This window comes from Pipistrellus kuhlii, unplaced genomic scaffold, assembly GCF_014108245.1.
Source record: "Pipistrellus kuhlii isolate mPipKuh1 unplaced genomic scaffold, mPipKuh1.p scaffold_m20_p_8, whole genome shotgun sequence".
NCBI lineage: Eukaryota > Metazoa > Chordata > Mammalia > Chiroptera > Vespertilionidae > Pipistrellus > Pipistrellus kuhlii.
This window is the reverse complement of record NW_023425584.1, coordinates 24,488,283-24,515,792: the sequence shown is the minus strand read 5'-3', so window position 1 is coordinate 24,515,792 and position 27,510 is coordinate 24,488,283. Positions and strand designations below refer to the sequence as shown.

The window sequence follows — 27,510 nt, the reverse complement described above, 5'->3', positions numbered from 1 at the left end:
AGGACGTGGGCTTAATGGAAGCTCCTCATCCCGCACAGTCTGGCCAGGTCAGGGGTGGGGATGATACCGGGCCCTCGGGTTGATGCAGTGCCTCCTCCGATCTGAAGGTGAGGCTGCAGGTTAGGGGCCAGTCACCCTGCCGCTGATAGAGGGCTGGCGGTTCTGTAACCGGAAGACTGGCAGGGGGACCAGGTTGCACACTCAGCCAGGGAGCTGGCCTGACCTTGTGGATTCAGAAACAACCAGAGGGGCTTTTGCCCTTCCTTCCCCACCTCCCACTTCCAATGTGGTGAGGGGTCCTGGAGTGGGTGCCAGGTCCTGCGAAGCCCGGCCTGTGGGGATGGATGAAGGGGCACCCGGGAACCCCACCATACCAGCGGCCGATCCGGGTTTACACAGAGGCTCATCCAAGATTAGCCCCTGCGCTGGCTAATCCCTGCAGCCGACCCGACCCGGGTGTCCTGGAGCCAGGCCCACGCCGCGCGGGCGGGGGACAAGCTCCCCGCTGAGTAGGGGCGCTGGCAGGGAGTGGGGGGTGGGGGTGACGGGGAGCCCCGGGAGGCGGGGCCAGGAAACCGGCTGATCCGGTCTCTGTTCTTGGACGGCTCCCGAGAGGGTGTTTACCCGGGAGCCGGGAGCCGGAGTGAGGAGGCCGGCGCTCAGCCGGAAGGGGGAGGAGGTGAAGGAGGGCGCGAGGGGGGAAAGGCTGTCGGAGAAGAGGACTCAGACCTTTTTGGTCCCCAAATCGACTTGCAACCCTCGTGCCTGAAGCGTGGGAGGGAGCGACAGACAGATGCCTCCCGTCCCTGTTCCCATCCAGCACGGCAGGCATTTCGTGCTTGTTGCCAAAGGCGGGGGAGCGGGAATGGGTCCATGCTCGTGGGTAGGAGGCAGCACAGCGCAGCTGCCCAGCTCCGCACCCCACACGCACCCCTAGCCTGCACCTCAGCTCCTGTAGGGTTAGGGTGCCTGGAGCGGATCGGCTCAGCGATCGGCTGGGGGGCTCTTGGAGGTGCATGAAGTAAAAAGTCTGTCCTCGGCCTGCGACCTTCCCGCCCCCATTCCGCTCGGCACAGGATCGATCCCGGCGTGGATCCGGGCCCCTCTCCCCCGAGCACGTCCCCCGGCCCCATCCGAGGCCTCGAACCCCAGAGGTGGCCTCCAGTGCCCCCGGGGACGCAGGCCCGAAGGCCCGGAAGAAGCGACGTGGGGTCCGGTTTTCACACTTTTATTGTAAAGCTCGGAAATAATTACACGGGTCTTCCATTGACAGCTCAGCAAACAAACCGGAAACGAACCGAACCGGAGGGGGCGGGGGCGGTGCCTGCGCATGCTCGCGGCGGGGGGCGGGGGTGGGAGGAGATCAGAGAAAGAGAAAGACAGAAAGAGACAGAAATCATTACAAATCAACGGGATTGTGCTCGCAGCGCCAGGGAGGGAGGGGGAGGGGGTGGGGATGGGGGTGGGGGTGGCGCGGGGCCGGGGCGGGGCCCTTCCCGGGGGAGCGAGGCGGTGGGAAGCGGCACGAACCGAGAGAAACACGACCCCAGTGTGGGCGCCTGACGCGCCCCAAACCCCCCTCCCCGACCCCACCCCCCGACACACGAGAGAGACACGGCCCCCCTCCCCACTCAGATACCCAGAGGAGACACGGTCTCCTCCTCCCCGGGGGCAGTCACACCCGCCGGGGGACCCCGCGGGCGAGACACAGTCCCCCCTCCCAGAGAAGTCCCACGTAGAGACGCCCCCGAAGAGACTCTCATGGCCAACTCGAGCCCTCCCGCCACCAGGAGACAGCCCCCACCCAGGGAAGAAATGGCTCCAGAGGCAGGGGCCCCCTCAGGAGAGAGAGAGGCACCCCAGACCCCCTAGGAGAAAAGACAACTCAAGAGTTGTCCAGTCTTGCCCCAAAGTGCTGCAGGTCGGAGACTCCCGGAGCAGAGGCGCAGGGAGGGCCAGGGACATCCCTTCCCGGACATGCTTCAGAGATCGCTCCCTTCCCTGGGAAGGGAGGTGGCCCACCACGGACATGCCTTAAGTGCTCCCAGGAATCCTGGGAGGAAAACAGGCTCCCCAGGGAGCCTGGGTAAGGGGAGACACGCTCCCATGGTCCCCAGCGGGAATACATGTCCCCTCAGAGACTCCCGAGGGGAGAGAGAGGGGCTAGGGAGCCCCCAGAGGTGAGGGATGCTCCAGAGACCTTCCCCCTGGGCCAGGAGATGCACTTCAGAGACCCAGGGAGGAAAATATGTCCCCGAATACCCTCCCCCCACCGAGAGACATGCTCTGAAGTAGGGGGTGTGGGGGCCGGCTAGGTCCCCTCTAGGAAGACACTGACTGGGTCCGGCTGGGTTTGAGGGGGTCTCCTCTGGCCACATGTCGCCTCTTTGTACATAAAACTGTACGCGACACAAGGCATTGGGGAAGGGCCTCGCAAACCTAGGACCAGCAGGAGCGGTCCCCGGTGCTGTCCCCCGTCCCCGGCCCACCTTTGGTTTCACCTCTCAAGTGTCCAGGTGGTGAGACGCGGCGTACCCCGACCCCAACCAGGGGGCCAGGGGCTCTGCCTTGGTCTGGGGAAGGGCTCCTCCTCTGTGCTTCTCAGCCCTCCCAGCCATCTGGGCAGCCCCTTCCTTCTGGCTTCTCCATTGTGCAAAATGCTTCCCTGCCCTTCCGCCCAGTGCTCAGGGGTCTCCAAGGCCAGAGCCGGATGCCCTGGCCACCAGGAGCTTCTGGGGGCGTCCACTGACCCCGGGAATGCCTCCTGTCTGGACCACCCTCTCCACCGAGCAGATGGGCCTCCTACAATCTGCTTGCAAGGATCCCGACCTCCAAGACCCAGGAAGCCACTGCCCCACCAGCCGGGTGCCTCATGTTAACCAACTCCACCGCTATTGCACCTGCCCCGTTTGTGCAGGGGGAAGGGGCTGTCTCTTTAACGAGCCCCAGCCCACTTCCTGGGCCTCCCCCAGGGAAAGGAGCCTTTGGCTAACCCCTAGACCTAGTTGCTGCCACCCCAGCTCAGTCTACCCCCTGCCTTCCGTACAAGAGCTGTGTACGCTGGGGCCACCAGCCTAACCATGCTCTCCTTCCCAGCAGTTACTCAAAGCCGAGTTGGAGGCAAGGAGCAGAGTTTAGGATAATTCCCAGCCCCCTGGCTTTTCTGCGGTGGAGGTGGGGGTCTCTGGGGTTACAGAGGTCAAGACCCCAGCAACACAGCTCCCAAAGGCACCAGACAAGCCAGCAGCCTGTACCCACCTCTCCCACCCTTGGGCCACCCCCCAAGCTTAGACTAAGCCAAGCAAGGGCCATACCCTGAGTCTCCAGACTCCCAGCCTGGGCCTCTGGGGCGCTGGAGAGGTATGGGCCAAGGCAATGGGGGGTTCTGGAAGGAAGAGGGACTGAGGCTTTGAGATGGCCACAGTGGGAGGCGGGGGCTCTACAGGATGCCCCTCACACCCTGGCCCCCTGAGGTGAAGGAAGGAATCCCACCTCATCATGGCTGACTGGGCTTCTCTGCCCCCCAATCTCCCTTACCCGCTCCCCCATGGGACCCCTGACCCTGGCAAAGGGAAGCCCAACTGGAAGAAGGGGGCCAGGAGCCCAGGGTGCCCTTAGGCAGCCCTTCCCACCCCGAGATCAAGGCAATGGTGGTTTTACAGGCTGACGGGTCAGTCATGGCAGGGGCTGGGGGGCAGGGAGGAAGCAGGGTGCAGGTCCCCCCTATTGGGGGCAGCAGTCAGCCACCCCCTGAGCAAACCTTCCTGCTCCCAACGCACCCAACCAGGCCAGAGGCACAGTCGTCCCACCCCTGTCTGGCTGCCCCCACAGTCTCGGGGCCCCTCTGTGATGCTCATCGGGATGTGGGAGGGCCAGCCTGAGCGGGGACCTCCCCCCAGGGCACAGCGCAACAGTTCCAAAAAAATAGAGATTTGTATTTTTTTTTTCTAAAAAAAAATTAAATAAAAGCCCAGCTCTGCTGATAGGCGAATGTTACCCCCGTCTCCACCCCCACCCACCCGTTGTTTCCCTGGCCTGCACCCCCATCCCGCCACGGCCCCAGGTATTTACAACATGGAACAATAGAGGCCTGGGGTGGGGGGACACAGGGCAGGTACCCCCCAGAGGGGTCCCCCAAGACAACACAACATCAACGAGAAAAGTTGCAAATCAGGCAGAAATGGGGACATCATTCCAAGGTCCTTATATACAGACACTGCATGACCAGCAGGGCAGGGGGCGCAGGTGGGACAGGCATGGGCGTGTGGTGGGCAGCTCAGCCCAGGAGGATGGGAAGACAAGGCCTCCGCCCACTCCCACCCCATCCCCACCCCACCTTTGGTAACAACAGCCCTTCCGGGAGCCCCTCCGCGATCAGGAGATGCCTCTGGGGGTTCCCCAGGTCTGCCCTGCTTCAGTGCTGGAATGGGGGCACCCTCTCTCCGCCTGGTCGGCCATGCGGGGAACAATGAGTTAAGAGTGTGCTGCCCGCCCTTGATCCCACCGTCTACCCAAAGGAGGGGGTGCTCCCTGGAAGCCGAGGGATGGGAGCCTGGTCGCTGTAGAAGAGCTCTCTTGGGCATCAGCTGGGGAAGTCCCAGGAAGAGGGAGAGGGGGCTCCCCAGGGGGGGAGGTGAGGGAAGAGGACCTGGACCCTGCATAGGGGAAGGGCCAGCGTGGTCATGAGGCCAGTACTGCCCCGTGCCCCCCACTTGGGGCCCTGGCCAGGAAGTCCACGCTGGAGGGGTCAGGAGGGGGGCCCTGGAATGGACCCGTCGGGGAGCTGGCCGGCGGCCGGGCCAGGGGGTGGCCGCGGGCCAGGAGGGGGCTCACAGGTAGATCTCGCGCTTGGCCGTCTGGGCAGGTGCCGGTGCGGCTGCCGGTTGGAAGTCCGAGGTCTGGGTCAGGGGGATCTCCTCCAAGGTGGCCGCGTCCTTGCAGGAGTCATGGCTACTGTGGGAGAAGGCACTGTAGGAGGGCAGGAGGCGCACGGGGGCCGTTTTGGTGTTCCGGTCTTCCGGGGGGCTGGGGCTGCCGGCGCCCGCGGGCTCCTGCCCTCCTCGGTCCTGGTAAGGCACGAAGGTGGAGAGTTTGAGGGCGCTGCTCTTGGTCCGGCGGCTGGGAGACGACTGGCCGGGCATCCAGCACGTGTCGGAGTGGCCAAACTCGCTGCACTCCCGGGTGCACGTGCCCGTCATGGCGACGTCAGGCAAAGGGCGCAGGTCTGCAGGAGAGAGCCGGGGCGGTCCTCAGGGAGGGCGGCCTTGCGAAGCTCTGCTCCGGGCCTCCCGCTGGCACCTCGGAACTGGCACCCCTCCTCCCCCACTGCCCACTGAGCTCAGAGGCACATCTCCTCAAACAGACATAGGCCCCACCGTCCACCACATGCTCACTCTCTCACGCACACTAAATCCACCCTTAAATAGAAACATTCCTTCCATCCTCACCCACCCTCCAGCTCTGCTCACGCACACCCACCAACTCTGCCCTCAGACTGGCGCGCGAACATGCAACTCATCTACGCACTCTGTCATCCACAAATCTACCCTCCAACAGCGGTGAAGAAACCCCATCCTCATTTAAAGTCTCTCTCTCTCTGTCTCTCTCTCTGTCTCTCTCTGTCTCTCTCTCTGTCTCTCTCTCTCTGTTTCTCTTTCTCTTTCTCTCTCTCTCTGTCTCTCTCTCTCTCTCTCTCTCTCTCTCTCTCTCTCTCTCTCTCTCTCTCTCTCTCTCACACACACACACACACACACACACACACACCTGTCCTCAGGTAAGTGTGGGCACACAAGACTATACTGGGCTTCTCTATCCTCAGACAAAGGGGGACACATACCTTCCTTCTGAACCCGCTCAAGCCTCCCCAGGCTCCCAGCTACTCTGGAACCCCACTCCACCCCAGAGCAGCAAGGCCCTGCCATAAAGCTGTGGAGGAGACGAGCTTCTGTGTGGGGAGCTCACAGAGAAGCACACACTCACACACCCACAAGCACACTCGTGCAGCTCCTCCCCACCTCACTCCAGCCCCCTACACCAACCACCACCCCTGGCCTTGCCCCGGCTCCCTGCCCAGAACACCCACGGGAACAGGAGTTGGCTGCCTGACATCAGCAGTAGCTGGTGTGGTTGCTGGGCAGCAGGATCTCCATGGGGATGGCTAAAGCCAGGAGCACTTCCTGTTATAGCTGCCCCTGTCCTGCCCTCACTCAGGGACAGTACCAGGCGGTGACCCCACCTCAGGGGAGCAGCAAGGGCTGTGGTAGTGGCTCCCTTGACACCACCCACCTTGGTCTGGCCTCCAGCCAATGCAAGGTGAGGAGGGGACAGCTCTGTTGTTAACCCTCAAAATGCCAAGGCTCTTCAGCTCAAGGCAGAGTTGGGGGACCCACGGTAGCATGGCGCAGAGCAGGGGCCCTGGGTGGGTGGGGCTGGGTGCTGGACCGAGTCCCCCAGACCCCAGAGTAGCTCCCACATACCTGGCACTCTGCCTCAGGGCCTGCTCCGACCAGCCGGCTCTGCGCGGGCACAAAAAGGACGAGATGGGCATGAGACAGAGCATGGAGGGGCAGGGTGGGGGCAAGGGCACTCTGAGACCCGGGGCTTGGGAGGTTAGAGAAGGGCCCCGTGCCTAAGGGGTGGAAGTGGACCTTTGCATCTTTTGGGGGTGGGGGAGGAGTGCTGGGAGAGTTTGCACTGAGGGAGGGGGCAAGACCCAAGGACATTTCCAAGGTGGCAAGTCTCTCCATCCCAAGGGGAGGCTTATCATCGTGCCCCTCCACAGGCTGCTATGGACACCTTCACACACACACAACACACACACACCACACCATACGCGGCACCACATTCTCTCAGCTCACCCATCTCATAGTCCCACACTGACCTCGGCTCCAGCCAGGACATCCCTTCTGCCAGCACCCTCCAATCCCTTCCCAGATTAGCCTACCCTTCCCACCCCCTTTCCTCACCTGCTTCTTCCCACAAGGGGATGATAATAATAATACCCTTCTCTGGTATCCTTAAAGCCTCCAGGGTACCCTCTTTACCTCAAGATTCCCTCAAGGAGAGGAAGGTTACATTACCACAGCCCTTTGGCCACCATTCTCAGGGACCCTATCCCCAGGGAGGCAGAGAATGGGGTGCTGAATGCAAGGTCTTTGGAGCCAGAGAAGCCTGAGTTGGAACCCCCCCAGCTCTGTTGCTTCCCATGTGTAGTTGAGGGTAAGTGACTCACCCCCTCTGAGCCTCCGTTTCCTCCCCTGTAAAGTGGGCACAATAAAGTTTTCAGGTCAGAGTAGCTACGAAGATTAAATAAGCATAGACCTGAGAGCAATGTGCACAGTGATCACTGCTGAACATCCAGTGAGCTCGATAAATGGAGGCTGTTTGTAAGGTCTCATTGCCATTTCTGGCTTCCGCTCCTCATTCCTGGGGTGCCCCAGCCATGCGGACGCCCCTCACCGTTCTCAGGGTGCTCCATCTCTCCTATGCTGCCATCGGGGGTGGTGCGCTCGTAGTGATCCTCCGGCAGAGCCAGGGGACCGAGGCGGGGCCCTGAGGAGGATTTGCTGGACGGCGTCTCGGACTCCTCCAGACCGCTATCGTAGTAACTGTGCTGGGACGGGTCCTGCAGCTCCTGGGCCTGGCTGGTGGCGGAGAAGGTGACGCGGCGGTGAGGTAACTGCAGGGAGAGAACTTGTCACTGTGGGCCGGCAAGGCTGCCCCGGGGGGCCCACCACCACTACACCAGGCCCCGGCCTGAGCCAGGCTCACCCCCGTATCTCCCAGCCCCCCTCAGCAGCGACCAAGAAGAGGCCGAGCCCCTCAGCACAGCACAGCCCCCAGAAGGCACACACCCTTACAGAGGACTTCCCCTTCATTCTAAGACAGCTCCCAACACAGCCAAGACCACACACGGCAAGTTCCCGACACAGCATAGGCCCCGGTGTTAATACAGCCCCAGGCCACCACGGTAAGCCTCATCCAGCACAACCACCTGTTACAGCGTAGCCTCCAGGGTCTAATTCCAGAACGGCCAACTTCGGAACAGCACAAAACCAGCCAAATCCCATAGTTCAAGCAGAGCCTTCACACACTAGCAAGCCTCCAACGTCTAGAAAAGCTCCCTAAAAGCAGTGTAGACTCCTAATTCCAAAAGAGCTCACCAAAACCACAACAGTTTCCTGATTTCCAAACAGCACCCCCCAAACTCCAGCTCCTCACCTGTCTCCTGGCTCTGCAACTTCCCAGTGCCTCCATCCAAATGAGTTGCCAACCTCTTTCTGATCCTGTTCCTTGGCCTGGTTTGTCATGCGGCAGGCAGTCTCAGGACTCCCCGCTGAGTCTGCTCCCACTCAGCCCCCCTGTCCCCACTTCATTCCCCTCCAGAGAGGCCTGGGAGTGGAGAAAGGTGGGAGGGAAGAAGGGAGCCAGATAGCAAGCCAGACACCTTGGGGGGTGGGAACAGGAACAATGGGAACTCCCTCATGCTTCAAGGTCAGGAAACATATTTACTGTAGAGGGCAGGGCCCCGAAAGACCTGGCATCCATCAGGAGGTTAGGAAGGCTGACCTCAAATGGACTCCTTCTAGGAAACAGGAAGGAGTGTCTGGGAAGGGCTGTGGACTTGGTGGAGCCAGGACTTACAAGCCTGGACTGGGGCGCTGGGGTGGGGGGAGTGGAACAGTGACAGGCTGCTCCCAGACGACTCCTATCTGCCTGCCTCAGGTTAACGATCACCCCAGGAACCTGGCCACCTCAGCTTGGCACATGGCACAACCAGCCAGTCACCCAAACACCCACCTAGGACTGCTACCGGTGTTCCCACCAGCCATAAATTAAGAGTTGTGGAGGGCCCAGAGCTCAGGCCCCTGGAGGGCAGGAGTGGGAGCCTCCCAGGCCCAGGGCCCTGCTGATGAGTCTCCAGGCTCCTTCCAATCCTCTAAGACTTTCTCAGAGCTTTGTCTTTCCTCTAAAATCCTCAATAGGTTTTCAAGACCCATCCTCCCGATACCCTACATAATCTCCATCCCATTCAAGGCAGCTGGGATGGGGGAGTCTGCTAGGACAGGGAGCTTTGGAGCTGATGGGAAGGCAGTTGGAAGGTAGCCCAGAACTGCCTTCCCATCTTGGCTCCCACCCCATCTTCAGGAAGAGGCAACCCTTCTTGGGATCGATCCATGCTGTGTTCTAAAACATTGAAGGATCTCAGTGATGACAGACAAGGTCCCCAAAATTGACCTGGACATTTGGGGCTGAGAGGTTGCAAAGGAGCATCGTCCACCTGGTGGAGTGAACAGCTCCAGGAGGGGCTTGGGGAGCACAGGGCAGTCAGCTTGCTGGGTGCTTCCCTCTCCCCTCTCTGCAGAACTCGCACCTGGGAATCTAAGGCTTCCATCCTGCCTTCTAGGCACATCACTTGGTATCTTTTCCCTATGACTCTTCTGTAAAATAGAGGGTTGGGTCATACTCAACACCAAATGTTTCCTTTAATTCTCTACTATTCAATCTTAAAAAAAGCCTAGATCCAAAAGCTCTCTCAAACTCTAGCCCTGAAGTTCTAGAGACTTGCTGGATATTTCCAATCGGCTGTCTCTACTGGCCCTTTAGATATGTCTGACACCAAATTCTCTTTCTTCAATCAGCTACTGTATAGGCAATGATCTGATCACTATCCAGTCGCCCAGGCTCAGAAGGATGCTATCTACCTGAGAATCCTGGTATCTCTCCCCTCGTTCCCCATTCCCACCCCATATTCAATTATCCCTTGAGTCCTATGGGTCTTTTCTCCTTAAGGTCAGCCAGATCCATCCATCCATCACCCCCATTGCAACCATCTTAGCTCAGACCACAGTTCCAATCCTGTACCTTCCCCTCTATTCCCTTTAAGTCTACCATACACTCCCGTGAACTTGTAAAACTCAGTTCATCTAATGAGCTCTCGGGGGCTCGCTCCCATTTCCTCTTAAGGAACTTTCGGCAAGGAATATATCTCCTCTACAGCTTAGTTTTTCTAGTCTCATCTCTCAGTTCTCTCCTATACCCTCCACTCCAGCCAGAATACTCCCCTTTCTCCCTTCTCCCTGTCCCCAACTTGGTCATACTCACTCCTGACTCAGGAGTTGGCTCACAGGGCAAACCCTTCTACCCAACTCCTACTTATCATTGCGTTTCATATTCCCTTTTCATGAATCCACTCCGTGTCCTACGCAGGTCTTCCTATACTGTGCTCCTCAAGGAAAGGGATAGGGCACTACGGTCAAATAAAACTGGAAAACCCAGAATTACATGGTTTAACAGGTTTCCCCTTTTTTTCAGATTCACAGAGCCTTTAATAGGATAATGTGATGGCGCAGGTCTTACTACCAAAACTAACTTGATCATAGAAGGCCCCCTGTTTTGTTTTGTTTTGTTTTGTTAATCGCATAATGGTTCACAGCAGACTCTGGAAATCAGATCTCATGATGCTTTGTGCTTGAATTCTGACTTCATCGCTAACTAGTTTTCACTTCTGTAAAGAGAGCATTATAATGACTTATGTCACAAAGAGTTATGAGCATTGAATGAGTTAATTCACATCAAGTGCTTAGCATGGTATGTTGCACCTAGTAAAAACTCAAAAAAAAAAAAAAAAAAAGCAGCAGGTAGTAGCAGTAGTCCTGGGACAAGCTGGGGAAAGTTTTTTTATGGCACCTCTCACTCGACACTTAAGATTCTCATTTATCTCATCTTCTCATTATGTCTTGCATAAAAGTGACCACTTAGCCTCGGGGTCTAGTACCATGCTGAGCACACAGGCTTTGTGTTTGGGTGATGACAATGGTGTTGCAGTTTGGTTGAGTCTGGATGTTGGAAGAAGGTATGCACTGTGGCTCCACCCACGACTTGAACTGGAGCCAAGGAAGGGATAACCCTTCTGACTCTGGGAAAGAAAAGGGGTGAAGGAGCTAAAGCACATGTGTCAAACACAAGGCCCGCGGGCCAAATCCGTCCCGCCAGGCCTTGCAATGTGGCCGGCACGGCGCTGTCATCACTGCACTCCGCTGCGTTTCCATCACAGTGACAGTTTATGACTGTTCAGTAAACCATTCGGCCCGCGATTTAGGCTGGATTTTAGATTTTGGCCCCTTCTCTGATTGAGTTCGACACCCCTAAGCTAAAGGAATAGAAGAAAGAACTGGTGGCAGCAAGGTAGGAACTAAAGAGAAAGGATGATTGGTCAGGAGTTGCCTGAGGTCACCTTGGAGACTAATTTGTCCAGGAGAAATGATATGAGACTAGATTTCACTTCCCCACACCCCAGTCCTCCAAAGCCCCAAGCAGTTTTTATTTTGGGGCTACCCCCCCAGGCATGGGCGAGTTTGTGGACAGAATCAAAGCAGAGAGCTGGCGCCTGGGACCTCTTGGGAGTGACTCAAGCCTCTTCAGTTGCCATGGAGACAGGTTGCTTCTGGCCTCAGAGACTCACTCAGGTCCTCACCCAGACTTTAGCCCCCTCCCTCTAAGGCACAGCTAGGAAATACCCAAGAGAGCAAGAAGTGAGAGATGGAGAGAGAGAGAGTGAGAGCCAGCAACGCAGGTGGCTAGAGCAAGGAGCTGCAGGAAGGGAGGGGTTAGGACTAGGATGCCTCTGCCCCAGTCAGTGGGGAGTGCCCTAAAAGTGGGGATACAGAGCAGGTCAATTCAAGGACTTGAGGATTTCTTCCCCCTTCTCTGGGCCCTCCCTCGGGGCAGCCCAGGATGGTGATCATGGTGGGGACACACAGGGCAGGGCCAGCTAATTGCTGGGTGTTGAGTGGTATTGGGATGAAGAGTCTGGGAAAGGGACTTGGGAAGATCTTGAAGGGAAGGTGGCTGGTATAATCAAGAAGTTATCTGCCTTCACGTGAGACGGGCAGGCTGCACTCCACCCCGCGGGGTGCTCTGGTCTGAGCCTGTCAGGTTCAGTATGGGCAGATTGGCAAGGTCCAGTCTCAACCAGTGGAGAAAGGGCAGGAGTTGGTGCAGGGCCACCTGCCCTTTCTTGGTGAAGACTGTCATTCCTAGGGAGAAGGCCTCACAAACGTGGGGTAAGGGGACATGCTGAAGGATACTTGGAATGGGCCCTTTCCCTGGGACAAGGACATGGACAAGGGGATGGATAGGAAGATGGAGGGGCGGAGGGGCGGAAGGGCAAGTCCAGGATGTGGGGAGGGGCAGAAAGAAGGGATGGGAAATTAGGTCAGGACCTAAGGACAAAGAGGTATTTCCAGTCTCTCTCACTCCTTCTCTCAGTTCCAGGAAAATAAGAAACGAAAACTCCAAAAATAGAGAACTTTATTGTCAAAGATAAGCATTTGGGACTGGGGCTGGGAAACTGGGGCCCAGGCCAAGGAGTCTGGGATGGGGAAGAGGGTGACACACAGTACATACAAAAGGCACAATTGGGGTGGCCCCTTCCTGACAGAGTCCCCACCCAGTTACCCAGCAGCACCCCGGTCTCCCAGTTCCCTCAGGAGAAGCACCATGGCTGGTCTCGGATAGAGACCCAGGTTTGGAATAGACTTTTCCACTTCCCTCCCGCTTCAGCCTCCAAATCCTTCTGCTACCTGCCTATCAACCCCCATCTGCCAGGACCAGCACCTGGTCCAGTGCCCGGAAGATTTGACAAGTTACAGGCCTCTCCCAGTGGGCAGGGAACACACCGTCCTTCAGTTTTCACTGTCTAACCACCCATGTCTGGGTGAAGCAACTAGGACCCCAGCAACCCCAGATCTTTGGTCCTACCTCCAACCGTTCGCTTGGGCCGGCCCCCACATGGGCTGCTGAGCACCTGGGCCCAACACACCTGCACTGTCACTCCCACACTTCAGTCCAGATGGCCCCCTGGTAGGGGTGGGGTGGGGGCTTGGGCATGCTGAGCTTCAAGGTTTGGCCTACCTGCTTGCTGGGGTATTTGGGGGGATTGGTGCGGTAGCTGTAGTCGGAGTACTGCTCAGAGCCCGTGGACGTGGTGTCCCCAGTGCCCACGAATGTGTTCGCAGGCGGCAGGTCCTGCACCACCTGGTGCTTCTTGGAGGCTGAGGGTGACTGTGGCTGCAGCTGGATGGAAGGCAGAGGGGAGTTAGAGCGATAGTGGCGGCCCAGGTCGGGGCTGCCCGGTGGGTAGTTGAGGGGCAAGTGGATGCGGGGGCTGTCCCCAGGGGCATCGCTCATCAGGTTGAACTTGAGGGACTTCTGCAGCCCGGACTCCTCCTCGTCCTCCACTGGCTTCACGGGCTTCGGGGACTTGCTCTTCTTGCCCTTGCTTTTGTTTCCCTTGGAGGCTTTGCCGGTGGGCTTGGGGGCGTACAGGTCCTTGGTCTCCTTCTTACCGGCCTGGTAGCCGCTCTTGGCCTCCCGCTGCCGGCAGTAGCGCACAAGCACCGCCAGGGCGATGAGCAAGGCCACGGCCACCACACCAGCCACCACACCAAAGAGGATGTTGCCGCGCTGCTTGGAGCGCTCGTATTCTGGGTCCCCGGCAATGTCGATGTCCAGGGGCGTGTCCAGGCTGTGGCCCAGCAGGTTCTCCAGCAGCGTGCGGTTGGTCAGGGTCTCGTTGACATACAGGTGGACCAAGGCCGTGCCATAGCGCGGGGGCTTGCCACGGTCACTGACCTTCACCACGAGGCGGTGCAGCCCGTGGTGGCGCCGCTCAATCTCCTTCTCCAGGGTGATGGCGCCTGAATGCGACCCGATCTGGAAGAGTCCGTAAGGGTTGCCGCCAGCGATGCTATAGGTCAGCTCGGCATTGACACCAGAGTCAATGTCCTCAGCTGTCACCTGGCTGACCGTCTCACCGAGACGCGTCTGGGGGGTCAGCAGCCGGTGGGAGGTGTTGGAAGGGGCGGTGATGAAGGGTGCGTTGTCATTCTCATCCAGCACGTTGATAGTGACGCCAACGTAAGCTGAGCGAGGGGGAACGCCGCCATCCACCGCCTTCAGCTGGAAGGTGTAGGTGCTCTGCTGCTCCCGATCAAAGCTCAGGCTGGAGAGGATGGTGCCCGTGCCATTCTGGATCACAAAGTCACCGTTGTCCTGCTCCACAGTGAGCTGGATTCGGGCATTCTCCCCCTTGTCCCCGTCAATGACAGTCACCATGCCCACTGGACTCAGGGCCGGCATGTTCTCCATCACGGAGAAGTTGTAGCCACTCAGCATAAACTTGGGGTCATTGTCATTGTAGTCCAGCACATTGATGAGGACAGTAGCTGTGCCCTGCAGGCTGGGGCTGCCCCGGTCAGCTGCCACCACCTTCAACTCGTAGTTCTCCCGCTGTTCCCGATCAAGGGATGTCTTTACCCGGATCTCTCCGGTCTCAGGAGAAATGGTGAAGAGGCCCTTGGCAGCCGGCTCGGGCTCCAGAGAGTAAACCAGCTCAGCATTGGAGCCCGAGTCGGCATCAGTGGCCGTGACCTCCGCCACCACTTCCCCCGGCTTGTTGTTCTCCAGGAAGCTGACCTCAGTGACGCTCTGCGTGAAGACGGGTGCATTGTCATTGATGTCCACCACCTGCACCTTGAGGGAGTTGGTGCTGGAGAGGGGCGGGTTGCCGGAGTCCACGGCGACAATCTCGATGGTGTAGTCTTTGACCTTCTCGTAGTCCAGTGGGCTGGTGGTCTGCAGGAAGTACTTCTTCTTGCTGTCGCTTCCCGTCTCACTGGCCTGGCGTAGCTGGAAGGGCACGTCCCCTGCTACCACACAGGTGACGGCTGCGTTCTCTCCCTCATCTCGGTCCGACACCTGCACCAGGGCCACGGCTGTCTCCTCTGACACGTCCTCGGAGATGTTAGCCATCCCGTCTTGATGGGTCACCAGGCCTATGCCCCGGATCTCAATGGTGGGGGCGTTGTCGTTCATGTCCTTCACGGTCACCACCACCTGGGCACGGGCACTCTTGGGGTTGGTGCCTCGGTCCTTGGCAAGCACTGAGAAACGCAGGGTGCTGAGGTCCTCACGGTCCACGGGGCCCTGCACGGTGATGAGCCCGGTGTTCTTGTCCAGGCGCAGAAGACGCCTCACGACCTCAGGGGCCTGGTGGAACATGTAGTCTATCTCGGCGTTGGCACCTTGGTCTGAGTCGTTGGCCTTCACCTACCGAGCAGGGGAGGAAAATAAGGAACACGGTTACGAGTTAGTCCAGAACAGCAAATTAAAAGATGCATGCACTGCCTTTCAAACAAGCACGGCAGACTTGAGTGATCTAACGTGGCACCCTTCCCAAAAGCGGCACGTGTCCTGCCCTTTTCCCAGTCCTGACCCTCTCGCACATCTTCCTGGTCTGCTTCCCTGAGGAGCACAGATGTTGCCTGCAACTTCTCAACAGTGCTGCAAGCAACTACTCGAGATGGGAGCAGGCAGAGTTAAATCTACTTATCATTCCCGCACTAATTTGCCCGAACATGGGGATGAGGACCCAATTGTCCAACTAGTACAACCCTCCCACCCAGCTAAACTGGCCTTCAACCCTTCTGAAGAGCTGGATAGGTGCGAGCAGTACAGACGGTGTATGTGCATGACATATGTATAATATGCATGCATGTGTGATTATGGGTGATTGTGGGGAAAGGTATATGTGTCTGTGCCTATGTGTGTTTGCACATGAGTAGAGACCCACATGTCCTGGAGGACACAGGTGAGGGGATTTCTTTTGAAGGCAGCCAGGTAGGTATATGGGTCACAGGGAGCTGGCCAGGCCACTGTTCTGTCAAACCAGGGAAACCTGTTTCAGCAGCTTCTTCCCCTCCCACTGGGCTGGTGCTGGCTAGGCACCAACTTGAGGAATCCAGCAGAGCCTGCAGTGAGAAGGGAGGGGTTGGTGCAGGCCACAGAGCCTGCTGGCAGCAGGCTGGGCTCCCAGCATCAAACAATGAACTGTCTGTCCCTTTGCGTCGGGCATGCCCTCCCATGCCAGCACTGACACATACTCTATGCAAACACGGGGGCAACAGGGACCTGGTTGAGATGGCCATGAGGTAGATACCACAGAATGTGATGACAGGTTGGGTGAGGGATGAGGGGAGAGAAAGGGACAGGCATTACTTGGCAGAGCTCTGGGGAGCAAAGCAGAAGGGTCCTAAGTTCAAATCCTAGCCCCACCACTTCCCAACTATGTGACATCAGGCCAATTATTTAATCTCCCCAAGCCTTCGTCTACAAATACATAAAATGGGGATAACAATAGGTCCTAGTTCATGGGATTGTGGTAAGGATTAAATTGAATAAAATGTATAAGTGCCTAACATTGCCTGGCACATTGACTCCTCTTTTAGTCCATCCATCCATCCACCCGTCCATCCATCCATCCTCCTATCTGTCCATCTCAGAAGATTAGTGCTAACACAGGGCTGGGCACCGCACCTAATGGGCCCTCAAGACACTCTAGTCTCTTCTTCCTGCCACAGCTTTTTCAACAGTGAAGACCCCTGGACATGGATTCCCAGCTACCCTGGTCTCTGCTCCCTCCTCTGAAAGACAAACATTTCTCCTCACACCTTCAACCCATCCCCACACTCCCGCATTTTCATTATGATTACCAGTGCCTCCCTCTGTCTAGATAGGTCACCCAGCTTATCTGCCTCTCCTGACATTTTATCTCCCTTTGTCTGTCTAGGACTTAACCTCTGTCTGTTTCCTTCCATCCTTGCTCAGTTCTCTGCCTCTTTCCAACTGCTACTTCTCTCCCATCCTCTCTCTGCTGCCCTATCTACCTCTAGTCTTATGTCTGCCCCACGCTCCTGCTTCACCCACTGGGAGGGGTGTTAGCTACTACACACATAAGCTCTGAAGCCAGACTGCTGGGCAGTGGCCAAGGTGGGACCTGAAAATATAGGCTGGATGATATCAGGCAATTTTCCTAATCTCTACAGACTCAGTTTCCCATCTGTGAAATGGGGATAATGCTTACCTTGTACTGTGGGGATTACATGATAGAATACATATAATGTGCTTAGAGCAGACCTGGCAGCTAGGCTATTATTATTCACCATCCCCGACTGTCTGTCTCCCTTTTCTTTCTCAGTCTCTCTTCTATAGGTGCCAGTCCACCAGCCTCTAAGAAAAATGTTGAAGCTCCTCCCCACGCCCACTCCAGCTTGAGGTCATAGGATGAAGGCTTTCTTAGGATGGGTAACGGTGTCCAGGGCAGGCCAAGCCCTCCTCAGCTCCCTCACATCAAAGACAGACAGCTGCAGCCCAGGGGGAAGGAGAAAGGAGCTGGGGCTGGCAGGAGGCCAGGCTGAGATGACAGTGGGAGATACGCCCACCTGTCTATGGGGACGCTTTCTCGGCTCCCTCCCAGGCCCTGGCCCTACCAAGCTGCCCAGCCCCTGAGGCAGTTCCCATGGAGTGGGGTGCTGAGAATTTCGGCAGAGGCAACCAAACCCCCCACTGTGCCAAGCACCCCACACCCATGGCACCACATGCCTAGTGGAGGAAGCCGGCATACAGACTTGTGAGTAGTTTTCCGAGGACCTGTCTGGCTACAATGATCTCATCTGACTTTGCCAAGGAGTGGGGCAAAGTAAGATGCTGTCCTATTGCTTCAGGAAAACCTCACATTTAAAGGGCCCCTGGGTGGGAAGATGGTCTCTTCTCTAGAGAGATACTCTTGGGACAAAAGGTGACTCCCTTGTTCCAGCTTGGCTCCTGTGTCTGGGGTAGGATCGACTGACTTGGGAGGGGGTTTTACTTGTTGGAGATTTCTCCAAATGGAGTCTGCCTTGGGGGGTGGGGGAAAATATAGGCTGGATGATATCAGGCAATTTTCCTAAACCCGTCACATGCTATGTCACTGTCACTAAAGTAGCTTGAAAGAGGACAGTACTATCACCTGCTAGGGTGGGGTGGGGCTTGTGGGAAGGTCTTGCACAGTAGCCTGTGGTTTTCCCCCTACGTGAAAGGAATTCTCACCAGTTTAGGGCGGGCTCCCATTTCTAAAGGAGGGTCACCCCGACAGTGAGTGAGGTGGAGGGGACTCTTACCTGGATGACCGAGTGGCCTATTGGGCTGTTTTCAGACAGCTCAGCCTCGTAGGAGGGCCGCTCGAATTTGGGGGCGTTGTCGTTGGTGTCCGTCACAGTGACGCGCAGCAGGGCGCTGCTGGCACGCGGGGGATTGCCACCGTCCTGCACCTTGATGGTGAGGTCATAGGAGTCCTGGCGCTCCCGGTCCAGGTTGCCCATCACGATGAGCTGTGGCTGCTTCCCATCCTGGTCCTCGGCTACCTGCAGCCCAAACAGATCGTGGGCCTCGGGCCCGGCCTGCAGCTCGTAGGATGCCACGCCGTTGGGGCCGGCATCACGGTCAGAAGCCACGGGGATGGGGAAGAGCGAGCCGATGTTGGTGTTCTCAGGGATGGTCAGTGTGATGACCGGCGAGGCGAAGTTGGGCGTGTTGTCGTTGATGTCCTGGACCTCTATCTGGCCCTCCAGCAGCCGGGGACTGCCGTTCTGCACGAGGTCCGTGATGGACACCTCGAACTCCAGGATGCAGGGATCACCAGGCAACTGGTTTTGGCATTCGCGGAGCCCCTCGCGGTCAATAGAGGTCTCTGTGGTGAAGATGTCGCCTGTCTTGCCGTCCACCCGCAGGTACGGGGCGCCTACCTCCAGTTTGTACAGGTGGCCCACGTCCGGTAAACCGTAGTCGGCTGCGAGGCTCCCGATGAGGGTGTTGGGAGGCTGTTCTTCCAGCACCTTGTACACCACCTGAGTGGTGTGACCTGGGGATGGAGCCAGCAGGAGCAGCAGCAGGGTCAGCAGCAAGGGGGGCATCGACAATCCTCGCCCCCCAGGGCCTGGGCTGGGCCTCAGGGGCCCCATCCGGGCAGGCTCTGGAATCAGGAAGGCTGAAAGGGGAAGAGGCAAAACAAGCAGTCAGCTAACAGGAAGAATCCAGCCCTGAGGGCTGCCCAGTCCTAGCCCCCCACTCCGCCTCTCCCACCTACACACTGCTCTCCTAGGAGGAGAGCTCAGCCCAGCACAGAACCCCGATTCTGGGCCCCAGAACCCTGAGTCTCGCCCACAGCTGGGTGTAGCAGTGGTGTCTGCCCAGCTGGAGGAGCCGGTAAGGGACTGGAACAGGTCTAGAGCAGCTCCTGCCCATGGAACGCCCTGACCCACCTGACTCTCCCTCCTTCCCGCCCTGCTCTGTGCTTTGCCCAACACCTCCTTCTCACCAGCATCCTGCCTTAGTCACCCATGGTAATTACCCTGATACCAAGATAGAGAGAGAGAGACAGCTAGTGGAAGGGTGAGGCTTCAGGCACCACACACACACACACACACACACACACACACACACACACTACAAAAGAGACACGGGTACCCCTTACACCTCAGCCCCTGGATCATTATTGCCCACACTGAGGGCCACTCGTTGGAGGGGATAATGTCTCACTTCTCCTCTGAGATGCCAAGTCAAAGTATGTGTATGAGATATAACATCTCAAATCCTTGTCTGACAAAAAATAACCCACAGTGCCTAATGTCCTCCCAACCCCCATGAAGGGCCACCTTGAACTGGGCACCAATCAGGGTAGAGGACTGAGTGTTCACCCTCCCCAAACATACATGCCCCGGAGCATGCACACATGTATACACATAGGATTCCCAGGGATCCTCCACTCCCTCTCTGCCTTCCACTGGGGGTGAGGGGGAAGACACCACAGGTGTGTGGAAGATAGTTAAAGGTCAAGACTGGGGTCAGGACAGTGATCAAGACTAGCCCAGGAACTGGAACTGGAGGCTTGCCCTGCCCTGCCCTTAGCAACGGGGAGCCCAGCAGGTCTCACTGGGACAGAGGTGCCAGCACCACCACCAGCCCTTCCCTGCCCAGGCCTCCTCCCCTGCTTAGGCTCTTGATATGAACATGTGGCTCTATCTGATCCTTATCCCAGCACACATCTGGCTTCTATTTCACACCTGGCCCCTCCCTACCTTAACTGGCCCAGTCCCATCTCTCCCTGCCCACCCCCAAATCCTCCCAATTAGTCCTGCATTTCCTAGCCAAGCGCAAGTGGCACACCCAGCACCACCACGACCCGTTTCAACCCGCTTCTTCGGCCTGTATCCTCGAAGCTTTGAGGCTGTGATTTGTAGACCCCAGCCAGACCTGCCAGACACTGTCCCAGTCCTGACTCCCTCCTCCTCTCCAGCAAAACCGAGGCCAGCCCCTCAACTCAAATCCAAAGTCTTTGGCCCAGCATTTCCAGCAAAGGCCTCAGGTTCAATCTCTTCCCCACTGGCACCCAGAATACCTGCCCCACACCTGGAAATTCTACTCCAGGCTCTATGCCACACCACACTCACCCTCCGAAAGCCCGCTTTGGTGCCCTAGGAATCCTTCCCAGGTCTCCCCACCCCACCGTGACCTCTCCTGCCTCCAACTCACAGCCACTGATTGCCCCAGTCCCTCAGCAATGAATCACGATTACCTGGTGCAGCAGTGATTCATTGCTAAGGGATTGGGGCATATTGTGCACCTATTCCTGTGTCCTCTGCCTCTCCAGGCAAACACCAAGCATCCTGAAGGAAGGGACAGAGCTCCCCACATTCATCCCCCCTCCCCACGCATGCTCCTTAGCAAATCTGGGCACAGGATAGGTGCTCATTCATGCACTTACAATGTGCCAAGCTTTGTTCTGGGCACTGGGGCACAGCAATGAACAGGACAGATACAATCTGCTCCTGTGGAGCTGACAATGGTTCTAACCTCATGACAGTTTTGTGTGGCTGTACCCATTTGGCACACGTAAGGCAGCAGCAAGGTGGAGAGGAGCAGGGACTGTGACATCGAACGGGATGGGGCAAACCCCAGCTGTCCCTTCCTGGCTACCTGAGCTGGAGCAAATAATATAAAGCCTCAGTTTCCTGATCTGTAAAATGGGGATTATACTACCTATTTCCTAAGGAGTTTGAAATGAGGTGGGCTAAATGCTGAGCACTCAACAAATGCCCCTAAAAGCACAATTGTGGTGATGTAGTTGTTTAGGGAAATCATCTGTGAATTGTTTGTCTTTCCTATAAGATGGAGTAGAGTAGGAGAGCCCCTCCTTTGTTTACCACCAAATCCTCAAGATCCCACCTGACTCAGCCCTTGCTGAGTGCATACAGTAAGCACTCAGCAAGGGCTCCAGAACAACTGATTATTTAGCTCCCAGGCTTAACCTCTCCTGGCACTTTGGGTGGTCCTGGCTTGTTTTCTTGCCCAGTTCCCCTACTGGGAACCTGGGAGGGTCAAACTTCATCCTCCCCTATTTCAGTCCATAGTAGGCTCTCAGCAAACGCTCACCGAACACACAGATTCCTGACTCCAGTCAAACACTTCACTTCCTCCCCACGGCCCGCCCAGGGCACAGCCCCTCCTCGTCACTTCTCAGAATGTCCTTAAAGTATTGTGAGACCATTATCAGATGAGTGTGTGTTTGCTCCCAACCGCAATCTTAATCTCTTTAAAAGAAGGAGGAATTTCCCTGCCCTCCCTGAACCTCTCTCTATTCTGGAAGAGACCCAGAAAAAAAAAAAAAAAATCAAATAGACTGTCACACAATGTAAAAAAAAAAAAACAACACAAAAAAACAGGAGGAATTTGTCAGATGTTCCGTTTGAATTCACTCTCCAGGCCTTTACCTTCATAGACTAAATACAGGGCTTATCTGACCACCTGTCCCAACCCAACACACCTGTGTCCAAAGAAGCTCATTCCCTCTGGGCACCTTATCCTGCCCCCTCCCCCACCCCCATAGCAAGCACACATCTCCACAACTAGATGTCACAGCGCACCCAGTTCCATGGGTAAGTCTTGGCAGAGTGGGGGTCACCAGGGAATTACCCTAAACCTGACAAAGAGGAAAAATAAGGCAGTGACTGCTTACCTCCACTCACTCTAAGCTTTTTGGGTCACATCTCCCTTTATGAATCTTATGAAACTATGGTTCAGATTTTTCCAAGAAAAATGAATGCCACAAGTTTTAACTACAAATTCAGAGGTCCGTGGTCTGACTGGTTTGTAGCTGGGGCTTCCTTCCCATCTCCAGGTCACAGCCAAAGGCTCAAAACCTTCAGGCCAGGCCTCCCAGCAGCATAAACACAACTTCCCCTCTCTCTCTCTCTCTCTCTCTCTCTCTCTCTCTCTCTCTCTCTCTCTCTCTCTCTTCCCCACGCCCCTACCTCCAGCAAGCAGAGGAGCCAGGAAGGACTGTGCTATCTAACTTTTGAGTTGGAGAAAGAACCACAATGGACTATCAAGGCAAGGAAGGTGGGGGAGGGGTGTTCCCAAGAGGTAGGAAGAATGGGGGTGCGGGGAGGAGGGAAAGGGGTTGGGGGAGGGTACGCAGAGTAGGGGCAAGAGTTGAAGAGAATTTAGGCCCTTGAAGCACCTGGAGAGTTCCTTTAAAATGAGGATTTTCCTGGCCCCACCCTTAGGAATTCTGATCCGGAGAAAGGACCTGGAGAAATCTCCAGGTAGCAGGAAGCAATGGCCCTGAACTTTTAAGAGACAAATTTGAGATACACTAAACCCTAGGAGTTAGAAGCGTGAACTCTATCATCATCACTTTTACCATCATCACCAGCACCCAAGTTAACACTCCCTGATATTTTTCTACATTTATATACATTATTTCCTCGAATCCTCCCACCTCTCTGAAGTGAGTACTGTTTATTACTACACGGCCCTCCACAAGATGATAAAATTGAGGCTCAAAAAGAATAATTACTTGTCTTAGGTCACAGAAGTAGGAAGTGGAAGTCAGGGTTTGAAAAAGAATGCCTCTTCACACCCCAAAGTCTGGGGGAAAGGCTGGACGGGGGAGGTAAGTCAACAGAAATCACCCCTGAGGCTAGAATATGATGTTTGCTATGTACCCCCTCCCCCATCCCACCCCACACACACACACACACACACACACACACACACACACACACACACACACCCTGGGCTGCCAAACCTGCCAGGCAAGGAGGGAAACAGAAAGAGGGGCCTAGGGTTCAAGGTCTGAAGGACCCCAGGCTCCCAGGCAGCTTCAGGGACCCTAGGACTGCAGAGCAGCCTCGAACAGCAGTGAGGCAGCCCTTTCTCGGCCCTGCTCCCACCATCCCTGAACTTTGTCCCGGCGGTTAGTTATTGAAAGTCATTGGTCCCAGATGGCAGACTTTGAAGCCGTTGGTCCCTTATCTGCCCCTCCCCAAGCCCTGGTTGACTTCCTGGCAAGGCTTGTCCCCACCTCCGCCCAGTGACATGGGCACCCAGAACCCTGAGAAACCAGAGCCTCAGTGGGGACACTGAGTCATCCTTCTCTGGCCTAAGGAGCACAGTGAGGTGGTGTGAGGGGGCAGAATCCAGGGAAGGTCAAGGGAAAACAACATCTGTGTCAACATCTGGGGAGGGAGGAGAGCAGCGGTGAGGGTTCACCTGCAACCTCCATTACCAGCCCACCTGGGGGACCGGAGTCCACTTCCTGCTGAACGCTTCGGCCGGAAAGGAAACACACAGAGACAGCAGCTATCAACATCCCAGTGACCAGGTCAGCCCTGGTGCCCCGCAGCCCCGACCCCTGCTCTGTTTGTTACACAACAGGCACCAACACTCTGAACACAAAACACCAAGGGCTGAGCGGGGTGGAGCTGTTCAGAGGCCTCCCACAGTGAACAAGTGCCAAGCCTCAGCTCCACTCCCTTCTCCTCCACAGCCCTCCATTAACCTCTGCAGGGCTTCCAGCCACCTGCATTCTTCAGAGTGCCGGGGCTCAAACCACTGCTCCACCACCTCCTAGCTGTGTGACCTTGGCCTGGGGACTTCACCTTTCTGAACCCATTTCCACACTGAAATGGAAATAATAAATCCTGCCCCTGGAAGTTATTTGGGAGGACTAAGTAAGAACAGATGCATCAAGCTCTATTACATTATAAAGGATATGTAAACATATACATCACTGCCAGCATCAGGCGCACAGTAGGTATTCATTGTTTGAATCGATCCCCTGCCAGTTGGAAAGAGCTATGAAGGGGAGGATGGTATGTATGATTCTACTGTATGGCATCCCCACCAGCCGCCATGGGCCTGGCAGAGAGATGCCCCATGCATTGTTGAAAGAATCCGTCTGCAGCACCAACTCTCCTTGCTCCTGGTAGGGGCAGTCCTCATCCTGTACCAGAAGGGCCCCCTCCATCTCCACTCCCGGCAGCCTTGATTCCCACTCAGCCACACCCCCACCCTTGCGGGCCCCCTCCTGGCCCTTCCATCCCACTCTTCCCAGCAGTTAGCTCCCTCTCTCTGTAGCCCAGCTTCCCTGAAGAACAGCCACCGCAGCGGCTCCTCTGCCACGAGGACACCAGACCCGCATGACACCCCCTTTCCAGCTGATCCTTTTTGGAATTGGGGACTTGGGGGTGGGGGGGATGAGAGTGGGGCAGGGAAACCAGGCCTGATCCCCAGCCTCACTGTCCCCAGCCATCTCTGGAGGTCTTTCTCATTCCTCTCCCCTCAATCCCACCCCATGCCCTGGCCTAGTTGTCATTACAAATTTCAATCCGTGCAGACCCCCCCCCCCCCACGTCAAGAAAGTAACACCCTGCCCCTCCCCAGTCACAGGCCCAGACCTCTGGACTGTCACAAACACCTTCTGGGCGCCCTCTTTCCTGGCAGCACACGAGGGTTGGCCCAGGGTAAGTCATGGAAGGCTCCCTGCGCCTTCCGTCACGGCGTCCTGGACTCTGCGGGCCAGGGCGGCCCCCTGCCTACGCGGCCGCGGTCAGCGGGCGCTCCGCGCACACACCCCGCGCGCGGGGCGTCTCCGCCCGGAGAAGGCAGGAGAGTTGGGGGTGAGGGTGAGGGGTGATGGCGACAGCTCCTCCGCCAGCCTCGGGCTCCGGCGGCTCCACCCCCACCCCGGCGGTGGCGCCGGGCCTCGGGAGCTCCAGGCAAGGTGGAGGCACCGCGCGGTGAGAACATGCATCGGCCACCGGGCCCCTTGCGCCCCCCCGCCCCAGGGGCCGCGGCGGGGAACCTCTCCTCCGCAGCTCCAGCCTCTGCCCGGGGTCCCCCGCTAGCCCGCCTCGGCCGGAGCCACGCAGCGGGCGCCCGGAGGGAACGGGGAGGGCTCCGGCGCCGGAATCACTGAGCGGCGAGCCAGGCCCGGAGGGGACGTCCCCGGCATAAAACCACCCTCTCGCGGGGGGCGGGCGGCCAAGGGTCTTCGCTCGGCGGCCTTCAGTCTTCAAAGACCTCCATGCCACCCCAAATATTTCCTGGTAGAAGGAATGAATAGTCGCCGGCCACTCCTGGGGAAACGGAGGCCACAAGTCTGGGCTGCCGAGTTTAGGGGGAAGGGGTGCGAACGCATCTCACCTACCCATTCTGCTCCGGCGCGCCGCGCTCTCCCTCCTGGACCCGGGGCCCTGCCGGCGCCCCAGGCTCAGGCCCGGAGCTGGGACCCGCGGAGGGGGCGCCCAGGTGGGAGAGGAAACAGGTGTGCTGGGGACCCAGATGGCTCTGAGGACGCAGCCCCACGGCCCGAGAGGGTGGCCATTACCGCCCCAGGCTTGCACCCTCTGCACAGGGACCCAGGGCCCTGGAGCCCGGGGGAGCGGGATAGCGCCACCGGCCAGGTCCAGCCGGTTCCGGGAACACCCGGCCGGCCCAGCCCGGAGTGGGAGTAGCGGAGGCGCCGGCGGGGAAGCCGGCCTGGCGGGGCGGCCTCCGGGTTCCCGCGGTGCAGACATTTACAATAACAATGTGATTACGGCGAAGGGGCATTAGGGGCTCCCCGCGTGGCCCCGGCTTCCGCCAACACAACCTGGCCTCCGAGGGAGAGAGAGGCACAGGGTGTGTGTGTGTGTGTGTGTGTGTGTGTGTGTGTGTCTAGCTGCAAGGTGCACGGTGACCCTGTTGGTGTAAGATGGGTGAGACGCCCACTGTTAGGACTGGTGAGGCAGGGGTTCTGTGTTGGTGATCGTGAGGTGCTGCTGCAGGTGCTTCGCCGTGTTGGGGTGTGTGCGCTCTAGCTGTGTGTGCCCAGACACTGGCCGTGTGTTTCTGTGGGTGCAGTCGAGGAGTGCAAGCCGGCCTGTGATGTGTGCCCACGTTCTGGCCGAGGAGCAGGTAACATCATTTGTGTGAGGGTATGTGCCTAAAAGGAATGTATGTGCGTGAGGCTAGGTGTTAGGGGTCCATCTAGGGAACGGTGGCCGAGACACTCTTAACACGAGGGCCCGGGATTGTGCTTGTGTCCGAATGTCACACGGGCTGTTCTCCGTGGTTCCGTGCGGCCATGGGTGGTATGTCCCTGCCACTGAGCGTGCAGGGGCCAGAGCGGCCTCGGAGCTGGCGCCGGTGCCCCGGTGGGCGCTGGTGTTCGGGAGGGATGTCTGTGCACATAGGAGCGGATGTGTGTGTGCGTGTGCCTATGGCCGTGGTCTGGTCCTCGGGGTGCCCCCGGGGAGCTGGGAGCGCCTGAGCGAGCAAAGCCCGTTTGCCCAACAAGTGTGTGTGTGTGTGTGTGTGTGTGTGTGTGTGTGTTGTGGATGAGGGGGTCCTTGCGGTTTCGACCTCGGGGAGCCCCCCAACACAAGAGCACACACACTGAGGGCTGCGCGCCTCCCCCAAACCATCTCCATCCCGCGCGCTCCTGGAGTCTCCTGATCCCCGCGGCTCCCAGAGAGCGTGGCTGCAGGACGCCGAAGCTGGGGTCCGGTTCGGCACCCCCCTCTCCTCGCTCCGCTCCTCGCCGCGGACCTTGGAGGCCAGGGTGCTCCGGCCGCCATCCCCATTCCGAGCGCCCAGCCTCTCCCACCTCCGCCCCGGCGCGTGGAGCATCCACAGGGGCCCCGTGGCCTCGCTCGAATGCGCGCCCCTCCCGCAGCTCCCGTCGGCCATGGCCGCTCCCCCGGCCGGGAGCCACCGCCGCCGCCGCCACCACCACCGCCACCGCCACCGCACCGGATCCTTACCCGCCTCCGGGCAGCGCCGGCCGCGGGCCTGGCAGTCCATGAGCCACCACCAGCCCCGGCCCGGGCTGCGGCTCGCACGGCTCGGGCTGGCGCTGCGGCTCGGGTTCCGGCTCCGGCTGGCTCCGGGCGCAGCAGCCCCGGCGGCTCCGCGTCCGCGCCGCGCTCCCGCTCCCGGAGTGTGTGAGCGGCGGAGGCGGCGGCGGCGGCGGCGGCGGCGGCGGAGCCAGCAGCGAGCAGAGCGCACAGCCCGGCCCGCCCCCTCCCTCCTCCTCCTCCCTCCTGGCTTGCCCGCCCGCCTCCCGCCCGCTTCCCCGCCCCCCCAAACCACCCCTCCCCCGGCGAGGAGGTGGAGCTACCGACGCTCCAGTCGGTCCCACTGGGAGGGGACCCCGAGCACCGCTCCCCCAAAACCAGGAACCCCCTTTGCTGTCTTCCGCTACCCGGGGCCCGGATACCCAGGGCGACCCCTGGCCCTTCACTGGACACTTATCCCACCCGAGCCCCCATCGGGGACCCTCCCGAATTCCCTTCCTACCTAACCTCA

At 58.1% G+C, this 27,510-nt stretch overlaps 1 protein-coding gene across 11 annotated transcripts; it reads right to left on the bottom strand.

The window, feature by feature from the left end:
• PCDH1 (protocadherin 1) lies at positions 1-27,187 on the bottom strand. 11 transcript variants are annotated; one of them, XM_036424974.2, is made up of 6 exons: positions 26,967-27,187; positions 18,000-18,865; positions 12,916-15,111; positions 7,459-7,678; positions 4,834-5,224; positions 1-1,324 (listed from the first exon to the last, which is right to left on the bottom strand). In XM_036424974.2, exons 1-6 carry the CDS (start codon positions 27,004-27,006, stop codon positions 985-987), a joined length of 4,053 nt encoding a protein of 1,350 aa, XP_036280867.1. In that variant the 5' UTR covers positions 27,007-27,187; the 3' UTR covers positions 1-984. The 11 variants fall into 11 exon arrangements, with proteins under 11 accessions (XP_036280867.1, XP_036280866.1, XP_036280869.1 ...); XM_036424973.2 differs by lacking the exon at positions 26,967-27,187 and adding an exon at positions 25,370-25,659; XM_036424976.2 differs by lacking the exon at positions 26,967-27,187 and adding an exon at positions 25,366-25,658.
• Positions 27,188-27,510: the final 323 nt, after the last annotated feature.